This window comes from Mus musculus, chromosome 4 (genome assembly GCF_000001635.26).
Source record: "Mus musculus strain C57BL/6J chromosome 4, GRCm38.p6 C57BL/6J".
Lineage (NCBI taxonomy): Eukaryota > Metazoa > Chordata > Mammalia > Rodentia > Muridae > Mus > Mus musculus.
Window position 1 is genome coordinate 101,833,857 of NC_000070.6, and position 10,532 is coordinate 101,844,388.

Sequence of the window (10,532 nt, forward strand, 5' to 3'; positions counted from 1 at the left end):
TAATTTGAGGGTTGTGCCCTAACTGAAAAGCAAGGAAGTAAAGAGGTGGTTTTCTCTAGGGAAGACAACCAATTGGTTGTCCAGTGCTAAACAGTATTTTTAAACTGTGAATGTTTATTTTAATATAAGTGTATGTTTTGCCAGCATGCACTTATATGCATCACATAGGGGTTCAGAAGCGAACATAAGATACAATGGAAGTAGAGTTACAGAGAGTTACATGAATGGGAGTCTTCAGGTTGGTACCAGAAAAGAATCCTAAGTGGTTTAAATGAGTAACAGGCACACTAATCTGCTGAGCCACCTCCCCTACCCTAAGGTGCTCTATTTGAGGTAGGTACATACCCAAGGGCCAGGTACTAAGTAGGCTGGAAATAGAGGATGAGTTTCTTCTGCTGGCATCATCTGGACAACACAGCCTAAAACATAGTGTGTGTGTGTGTGTGTGTGTGTGTGTGTGTGTGTGTGTGTGTGTGTGTGCTTTGAAATGCCGAGGCTTAGTTTACTTAGTAAACTAAGTCTCAACCTGAAGATGAAGTCAGAGAGAATGAACCAGAAGATGCAGGAGAATGAGTCTCTTCCATAGGGGACTTCGTTGCTGAACTAACTACACTGTCTTAAAGAACACTGTCCAGACCTGCAGATTAGGAATCCCAGATGTGCCTGAGGCATGACAAGCCTGCTTATCCTTTCTCTACATTTCTGAGTATGAATTAACCTGTTGAAGGTTCAGGCCCTCAGGGGATAGATACAGTGTACACTCTACTTGTGTTGAATAAGTTATGTTGTGGGACCACACTTTCACAGATAAAACTATGCAACATTTTGGAAGAGCGTGATGCCCTATGGTCATAGCAGATCCTATGATAGCCCATCTCTGTGAACACTGGTGGAACTGTAAGTTCTAAAATCTCCCCTACACCCTGTTTCTAAACTGTGTTTGCCTTCAGGATCTTGTGTAGGAATGCCATTGTGCTCATGATCCCATCACATCCCAAGGATTGTTCTGCACAGAGGGTGGTTTTCAAGAGTCCTTCACAATTAGTTTGAAAATTCTGGGCTCTTTACAAACCAAGGAGGCAAACAGTGAGAAGTAAAGAGTAGAAGATAATGTCATAATTGACTTTAATGTGTTTTGCTTCCAACATAGCTTAGATAATTTCCTTGATCATACATCTTGAGGTCATAGGACAGCAGGATCATAAACCTAAAACTGATGTCAGTGACTCAGTAGCACAAAAAAGACTATTCAGTTCATAGATTGGTCATATGTTTACAACATGGGGAAGCCACTGGTGATCCTGTCCTGATGGAGGCACATTTAGAAATGCTGTACTGTCTTTCTGATTCCACAAGACACGTTTATCCTATTATTCTTCATGTCAAGTCACTCCTGAGGTCTCTGGACACTGAACATTTTGATTCCAATGCATCCAAAGCCTTGAATTCTGGGACTCTGTGATGAATGTACTTTCTTAGATTTCATTTCCCAGCATCCAGAATCAAACTCCTCTTTACTCCCAACAATGGCAAAGTCTGGTGGTGTTCAAGTCATAGACACAGCGTCTCAAACAATTAGGGCAGCAGACAGTAGCAAAGAAGATTTTCTTGGGCTGCCTTTTAGCCGTGAGTAGATCCATGAGCTCAGGACACAGTTGGAAAAATCTCTCCACCATAACTTTACCTATGTCATTATAGCACTCTACAGGGACGGGGTACCGCTCTCCAGTCAACTTGCTTAGGTTAGCCATGCATCGCAGAAGGTCCTTCAGTACAGGACTGGAGAAGTGGTTGTCAAAGAAATTGACAAAGATGAGCTGGGAGCACTGGATCAAGGCAGGCAAGAGGACTTTGAGGTGAGAGTCCTTCATCCTGCAGTGCTCTAACCCCAGGGTCTGTAGAGTTGCAGATACATTCTCTAGGAGAACTCGGAGACTCTTGAAATATGACTTGGAAAACACTACACCCTTTAAGTATAGGTGTTTCAATTGATAGAGCCTCTGACAGTCTGACATGTGTCTCAAGTCGGACATTGAGAGATGGCAGAAAGTAAAAAACAAGGTCTCCAAGGGACTCTTCAGGCATCTAGAGAAAGAAGAAAACGTTGGGTCTGGCTCATGGTACTGGAGGACACTAGTAAGATTCACACTGACAGAGAAGCTGCATACGTAGAGTCAATCTATGTTATGTTGAAGGTTCACCCTGGGGATACAGCATGTTTGTGTCTACTCATAGCATTTTCTATTGAGGTATATTACAATCAGGTAGGATTGGCTCAGACCACAGATATGCAACTCTCCTTCCTCACTCTGTCAGAGAACTAGAGCTTGCCAACTATCATGCCAAGTGAGCATAACTAAAAAGATCTAGCACAGAAAGGTTCTGGCAACATCTTGACCTGTGTTCGGCAGACTATCCATGTCCCTGCTATCTCCACTATCTCCATCCCTGATTTCAGTGTTCTACCCTTGATTCTGATGACCCCCACCCCAGTGTCACAGATTTCCCATCTACTTAGTCCCAATTTGTGTTCAAACCATCCTTTCCTTTAGGGAGAATTAAAGGCTGAGTGATTCCAATAGAGGAACAAATTGGTTCCTGTTCTCATCTATCTTTGTAGAGGGCAGGTGTCGAGCCTCTCCAGCTGAGGGCTCTCTGCTCTGTCCTGTTTCCTTCCATTACCTTTGCCTGGATCCCAAAGAGGAATATGCAAAGCATATTTAATGCATCTGAGCAACACAACTGGCGTGCTTGCAAGGCAGCTCTCTCAATGTCCCCTATCCCAGCTCAGAGTCTGCTAAAGGAGTGGGTATTGAACCAAGTGAGCTTGGTTAAGAACCAAACAATCCACACTTTGATACTATAATGACTTGGTCATTATAACATCCTGTGTGACTGGCACACCTCAGGTGCCCACTAATGCTCCAAGTAAAGGGAAAAGTTGAAACAGCTCATCACCCTTCCTTACCTGAACAACTTTTTCATGTTGTCATAGGAAATGTAGGCACCATTCATATAGACATGCTGGAGATGGTTGAGTTGGGAGAACTGAGAAAAGAATTTGGCAGCACCTATCTTTCCATCTGTCACTGTGTTCGCAACACTAAAGTAGAAGTCGATTTGATTTAGATAGAATTTGACAAGATTTCTCATCTGGCCAAGGAAATGGGCAAAGAAACCTAGGAAGGACATGACCTCTCGTGTGTGTATTTCCAAATCCACAATATAGGTCGGCTGGAAAGTGTCCAAGACCTCGCTGATAACCTCTGGTGGGAGGTTATAAATCGTCATCTTCAGACAGCATAGCTGCAAAGAGTCTTTTTTTTGTTGGGCCCACTGCAGCAAGCATATTTGGTGTTCGTTTAGAGAAGATACTAGGGCCAGGTTAGTGACTACCTGCAAACACTGCCTTAGTGGATAGTTAGGAAGGCCCTCTGGGACTTGCTTCTTGATCAAAATATCTGCTGGGCAGATGGCATTCTGTTTTCCAGTCCAGAAATCCTGGTGCAAAAATCTCAAGTCCAACACTTGAAGCTTGCACCTGCAGTGAGAGATAAAGGCAAAGTTTCATAATGTAAAACAGGAACCAACATGGAGTAAGCTTGGATCCCACTTGTCTAATGTCAGCTCCATCATAGCACCTCACACCAGGCAGGCAAGAACACTGCATGAGCTGCATCTGGAGACATGCCCCACTTCCCTCCATTTAGTTGCTCTTGACTTGTGTCTCTTCCATATCTAGTATCTGTAGGAAAGCCACAAAAGGGCTCATCCTACTGTAGCTACTTGTACTGTGAGCTGTCCTGACCTATGACTGTCATTTAGATCAGCTTTCAACTTGAATAGTAATTCTATAGATCTGCAAGTCGATGACATCATTAGCCTCTGTCCTGTTTGACCCCATTCTTCCTGCACTCATGTGTGTCTTACCCTATGATTCCCCTTCTGGCCTCCTTGGGCCTTGCTTACCTGAGACTAACATTCTGTGTCAGCAGTATATCTATGCCATCCAGCACAGCTTGCAGCATTTCCACACCAGCGGTTTTAAGCAGTGCCCCCACAGGGAGGCAGGGAAAGGGCCAGGTTGCCACCATTTTCTTTACTATCTCTGTGTGTCTGCTATTGAAGGCCTTTATGAAGAGTGGTGGGAAGAGCGTGATGGGCAGGTACTCCAGATCAGAGAAGTCTATGGAATCCTTCCTCAGCACCCCGTCCAGTGCGAGCTGCAGGAGTGTGGGAGGGTTGTAGGTGCTCATCCTGATAGATATTCAGTCAGAAGGAACCTGGTAAAGCATTTAGCAGACATAATTTCAGGCTAAGTTTTGGAAATTCCTATGTCTCACCATTGCAGGAATCAGTAGTGCAGAGGCCATGCTCTCTGGCAATAATGGAGAACTCAGTCTGCCCGACTATCCAATCTTGTGCTCTCCAAGCCAAAAGTTCACTGGCAGCGTGTGGATTCTCTTGTAAGCACTTACAGAGAACATGGGTTACCAACCCCTGCTTCTCTTAATCTCATGCCTAGTCAGAAGGGTTATTCAGGAGCATACAGTCTGACTGGAGTCTTCTCACAAGAAGACACTGAACAAGTTTTCGGACCCTTAAGAAAATATAGTTCTAATGTCACAGGCACAACCCAAGCTTATTTTCCTTTCTACAGATTGATCTCTCCTGTGACGGGCTAAGGAGAGCCTGTGAGGTGCCTGCCTGTCTGTACTACTTAACCCTTTAGAGGCCAGTGTGAGCAAGCTTAGCTGTATTATATTAATTTAGGAAATGAGATAAAAGGTCTGTTCATTCATAGCCACCTGGCTACACAATCAAACCACATCTAAAATGCCAAACCTAAGGAAAATGTGTTACTTTCCCCAGAGCCCTTGGAAAACCATACTACTGAATGAAAGCATTGCTCTTGGGAGTCTTAGAGGAGTATACATAGGTTGCTGGGAGGAGAGTAGCCCATGACAAGGTGGAGTCCAGACAAAGAAGAGATAAGACAGTATATCTATCAGTACTTCTAAGTCTAGCCTGGATTCTGATCCTTTGTGCCCAGGACATTAATTCTAGTTTCCAAGAGCGCCTACTGTATACTTTTTCTCTTATACGCATGCATACATACACACACACATACAAATCTTATAAAAATGTCTAATCACCTGGACAAGGCTGAAGCAAACACATGCCTACAGCCTTGGTTCCTAGATCAGATGTGACTTCAGGGACACAAGCCAATAGCTACAACTTTGGGCTTATGTGCCTGAATCTTCCCCAGCACAATTTGTAAGGTATAGGTAAGAAGAAATTCCAGTTCATACAATTACAAAACCATAATCAGTGAAACATAATTAAAAGACTACAGAAGGATTAAATTATAAAGATGACCCTAACTGAAATCCCAGACTTAAGTCTAGATAACTGGCCAGAACTAAAAGGATCAAGAGTTTAACAACCAAAAAAAAAAAAAAACCAAAACAACAACAACAAAAACAAAAACAAAAAAACCACCCAGGCCAGGCAGTGGCACACGCCTTTAATCCCAGAACTTGGGGAGGCAGAGGCAGGTGGATTTCTGAGTTCAAGACCAGCCAGATTTACAGAGTGAGTTCCAGGACAGCTAGGGCTACACAGAGAAACCCTGTCTCAAAAAAAAAAAAAAAAAAAGAAAGAAAGAAGGAAGGAAAAAGAGAGAGAGAGAGAGAGAGAGGGAGGGAGGGAGAGAGAGAGAGAGAGAGAGAGAGAGAGAGAGAGAGAGAGAGAGAGAGAGAGAGAAAGGGTTCAAGGCCTTCCTCGTTCCTCAACATGCTATCTTTAAAGTGAAGGAATTTCCCATGTAATCCCATTTCTCATTAAAACTGAAGTCTATCAAATATAAACATTATAAACTGGAAATGAAGTTGTAGCTGTATCAGTTACTTACCTGATATGGACACTGGCTACAGGGCTCCTACTCCCAGCAGGACCACACAGTGACTCCAAGGTTCAGAACTCTCACTTTCTATTTGGCTTCCTCTCACCCTTTTATACACCTTTATTTCTCCACCCCCGTCCCCATGTAGCCCCACCTCTCTTCTTCAAGTTTCTATCTTATTGTTCCATTGATTCTTCACCCACTTAATCCTGTTGAAGATTCATTTTTCCTACTGTTGGTTAATGGAATTAAACATTCTTCTTCTTCTTCTTCTTCTTCTTCTTCTTCTTCTTCTTCTTCTTCTTCTCCTTCTCCTTCTCCTTCTCCTTCTCCTTCTCCTTCTCCTTCTCCTTCTCCTTCTCCTTCTCCTTCTCCTTCTCCTTCGCCTTCGCCTTCTCCTTCTCCTCCTCCTCCTCCTCCTCCTCCTCCTCCTCCTCCTCCTCCTCCTCCTCCTCGTCCTCCTCCTCCTCCTCCTTTTCCTCCTCCTCCTCCTCCTTTTCCTCCTCCTCCTCCTCCTCCTCCTCCTCCTCCTCCTCCTCCTCCTCCTTCTTCTTCTTCTTCTTCTCCTGTTTCTCTGTATAGCCCTGGCTGTCCTGGAACTCACTTTGTAGACCAGACTGGCCTCGAACTCAGAAATCCACCTGCCTCTGCCTCCCAAGTGCTAGGATTAAAGGCATGTGCCACCACTGCCTGGCTTGGAATCAGACCTTTTTGTGTAAAATCAAACACTGAACTAGAAGTCCAGATGCAGTTGTCTACTTGATTGACGCATCTTGTGTGCATATGTATATGCACTTATTTATGTATGGTTATATTTTAGTGTGTGTGTGTTTTAAATGTTTGTGTTTGTGCATTTGTTTCCGTGTGTTCATTACTGTGAGCATGTACTTGAGTATGTATTGAGTTCTAGGTTAGCCAAAGGTTAAAATGTGAGGTTTTGTCTCAAAATAAGGACAATTAAAAGCCAAATATAAAACAAACAAACAAATTAAACCCTCATGAATATTTTGCAGTTATGAAAGTATTGTAGTGGGTTGCATGAACCTGTAAGCTTTGCTATCCAGAAGTTTGGTTGGGATGATGCTTGATCAAGGACTTAAGGACCATCATGAGCAAGTCACAAGTGTGAAAACCAACAGAAATGTTCTATGAGATGAAAGTAAAAAAAAAAAAAAAAAGAAAAAAAAGAAACCCCCCAAAACAATAAGGCTTTAATAACACACTGGTGTAGTCCCAGCATGTGGTCCACACCTTTGAACTCCAGGAGCTCTCTGTGAGTCCCAGGCCATCCTGACCCACTCAGTGAGATTTTTTTTTTTTTAGCCATGTCTAAAACAGCATTAACCGCAGCACTCAGAAGGCAAAGGCAGATAGATCTCTTTAAGTTCATAGCCAGGCTGCTATACCAAGAGAATTCAAGAGAATTCAGAGCTATATAGTATGATCCTGTTTTAGGGAAGCCAGGGATATTAAATTGAATTAAGGGAGAGGTGACGTTGGGGCAAGATCCTACCCAGCTAATTTGATCCAGGCATTGTAGAACACACATTCAATCCCAGGAGATAAAGCCAAGCAGATATTTGAGGTCAAGACTAGCCTGAGAGAGAGAGTGAGGTCTAGGTGAAGAAAAGCTTAAATCCAGATATGGTGGTACACACCTTCAATCCCTGGATACAAGCACGCAGATCTCTAAGTTCAAGGTCAATCTACAGAGCGAGATCCAAGACAGCCAAGCTTAGGCAGTGGAGAAGCAATTGGAAATGAGGAAGCTAATGGTAAAGTAATAGAACAAGAGGGCCATTTTCCAGCTTCTGCAAGCAGCAGAACTTGGGAGGCTCAGTTATGTGGCTCTAGCTTTATAGTCAAGAGGAGAGGAACACTACTGGGACAATTTATGCTGTTTATCTAGACCTAAGAAGTTAGTAGTGATTAAGAAGAGACCAGCACCCTATAGGTGGAATAACAATATGAACTAACCAGTACCCCGGAGCTCTTGTCTCTAGCTGCATATGTATCAAAAGATGGCCTAGTCGGCCATCACTGGAAAGAGAGGCCCATTGGACTTGCAAACTTTATATGCCCCAGTACAGGGGAACGCCAGGGCCAAAAAGGGGGAGTGGGTGGGTAGGGGAGTGGGGGGGGTGGGTATGGGGGACTTTTGGGATAGCATTGGAAATGTAAATGAGGAAAATAACTAATAAAAAAATTTTTTTAAATGAAATTAAAGAATGTTTGCTGAAAAAAAAAGGATAATAATAAGCTAAAAAAAAGAGAGAGACCAGCATTACTGAGGTGAAATCTTCAGAGAGATTTTCCTGAGAGCACAAAGAAGCTGTGTCCCAGAGGTAGCCATGGCTTTACCTCGTGCTGCAGCTGTACTTGGTAATGTGTAAGAGGCACCCAAATGTTACTGGTTTTGAAGGCCTGAAGGAGTCATAAAGAGCAGCTGAGGCCCGGCACTGTGAGAGGCCATGGAAGGCCATTGGTGAAGGTGCAGCCTCAGTTACAATTGACGGCCCAGGAATGAAGGGGTCATGCAAGGAATTTGAGGCTTGGCATCAAGAGAGAGCCTATGAGAGGCTAATGGTAAACCCTAGTCGCAGTGGAAGACCCCAGTATATTGGAGATGCCAGTGCCATGTGATGATCACTAAGAATAGCAGCAGCAGTGGAGTGGATCAACCTGAGTTTAGTGTGATACAGAGGGCAGAGCTGGAGAAGTAAAGACAGGCCTTTGGAGGCAGGTAACGTAGCTAATGCCACCTCCAAAATTGAAGGTTCTATCCCATGGCCCATCCTGAGGGTCCATCTTTGTAAATTAGTCCTAGGAGGTCATAATGACTGGGGAACTCAGAATTCATGCCACAAGAACAAGCTATTGATGATTCAAGACGAGTTGCCTATACCACTCCTGGATGTGCTAGTTTAAGTCGTAGGAGAACACTTGCCAGTGTTTTAAAAAGATGGGGCATGTATATTTGTCCTGGCCCCAGTCTCAGGAATCGCACTCTTAATTGTAAATGTGGTTTCGCCCCTGATTATTTCTGTGCTTCCTGGGGCTGTGAGACCACAGGAGACACCTATTGGAAACCCACTTCTGATTGGGACCTAATAAAGGTCCAGAGCAGACCCGATTATGCTGCCTGTGCTAGTTCCAACCAGACTTCCTGAGGATGGTGCAACACCTTGGATATCTCCTTTACTGACGCAGGGAAAAAATTTAATTGGGAATATACGCGAGGAGCTGAGTGGGGATTACGTATCTATAGAGATGAAAAAGATTTCGGAGTAACTTTCAGAATCCAGTTACTTAAGAACACCCCATCTTTAGGGTCGGCTGCTATAAGCCCCAATCTCATTTTACATTCCTCATATCCTAGAAAGCCAAGTCTTCCACAGACTGTTACCTTAGGTCCACCTGGGACTACTATATTCCAGCCTACTTTACCTGCTGGATCTCCCTCCTTCGCAGAATTGATTTTATCTTTAGTAAATGCATCAATTGCTACTATGCACGCAGCCAATGCTACTCAATATGAAGAATGTTGGGTGTGTTTTTCTCCTCAACCTCCCTTTTACAAAGGGGTGGCAACATTTGGATCAGTTATTGCAATTAATGATTCCAGCAGACTTGGATGGCACCCTGAGAGCCATGATGGGCTCACTCTGAGTCAGGTGTCTGGCATAGGCTTATGCCTTTTGGGGCCTTCCATGCTTCCTCCTCAGGCCTTATTAGAGGTTTGCAATCAGACTATTATGGTAAATGCCACCTCTCAATACCTTGGAGCACCTAATGGTACTTACTTAGTATGTTCTACTGGACTTCCTACCTATATAGTTACTCAGACCTTTTTGGATGACAGAGATTATTGTGTTGTAGTTCAGCTTCTCCCAAAGCTGACAGTACACCATGCAGAAGACCTCCTCCAATTCTGGAAGAGTGACACAGACCTACCCTGTGTTAAGAGAGAGCCTATTTCTGCAGTGACCTTAGCAGTGATCCTAGGCTTAGGAGCTACAGGCCCAGGAACTGGCATTGCATCTTTGGTCACTTCCCAACAGCAATTGTATTAGTCAGGGTTCTCTAGAGTCACAGAACTTATGGATAGTCTCTAGATAGTAAAGAAATTTATTGATGACTTACAGTCGGCAGCCCAATTCCCAACAATGATTCAGTCGCAGCTGTGAATGGAAGTCCAAGGATCTAGCAGTTACTCAGTCTCACGCAGCAAGCAGGCGAAGGAGCAAGAGCAAGAGCTAGACTCCCTTCTTCCAATGTCCTTATATTGTCTCCAGCAGAAGGTGTAGCACCACACCTTTAATCCCAGATGAAAGGTGTAGCTCAGATTAAAGGCGTGTTCCTTAAACTCTGAGATTCAATCTTCTAGAATCCATAGCCACTATGGCTCAAGATCTCCAAAGCAAGATCCAGATAAGGATCTCCAAGCCTCCAGATAAGGGTCACTGGTGAGCCTTCCAATTCTGGATTGTAGTTCATTCCAAATATAGTCAAGTTGACAACCAGGAATAGCCACTACAACAATATACTCAACTTCACCTTGCTATGGACAAAGATATACAAGAGCTACAGAGAGGCTTAAAAAATTTAAAAGATTCCTTGGTCT

General features: G+C 43.8%; 1 protein-coding gene across 1 annotated transcript; it reads right to left on the bottom strand.

The window, feature by feature from the left end:
- Nucleotides 1–1,112: 1,112 nt before the first annotated feature.
- Nucleotides 1,113–10,166, bottom strand: Pramel17 (PRAME like 17). The gene is made up of 4 exons (NM_001033790.3): nt 10,052–10,166; nt 3,970–4,283; nt 2,969–3,541; nt 1,113–2,085 (listed from the first exon to the last, which is right to left on the bottom strand). The coding sequence occupies exons 2-4, from the start codon at nt 4,254–4,256 to the stop codon at nt 1,515–1,517; spliced, it is 1,431 nt and encodes a 476-aa protein (NP_001028962.1). The 5' UTR covers nt 4,257–4,283; nt 10,052–10,166; the 3' UTR covers nt 1,113–1,514.
- Between the last annotated feature and the right edge of the window lie 366 nt (nt 10,167–10,532).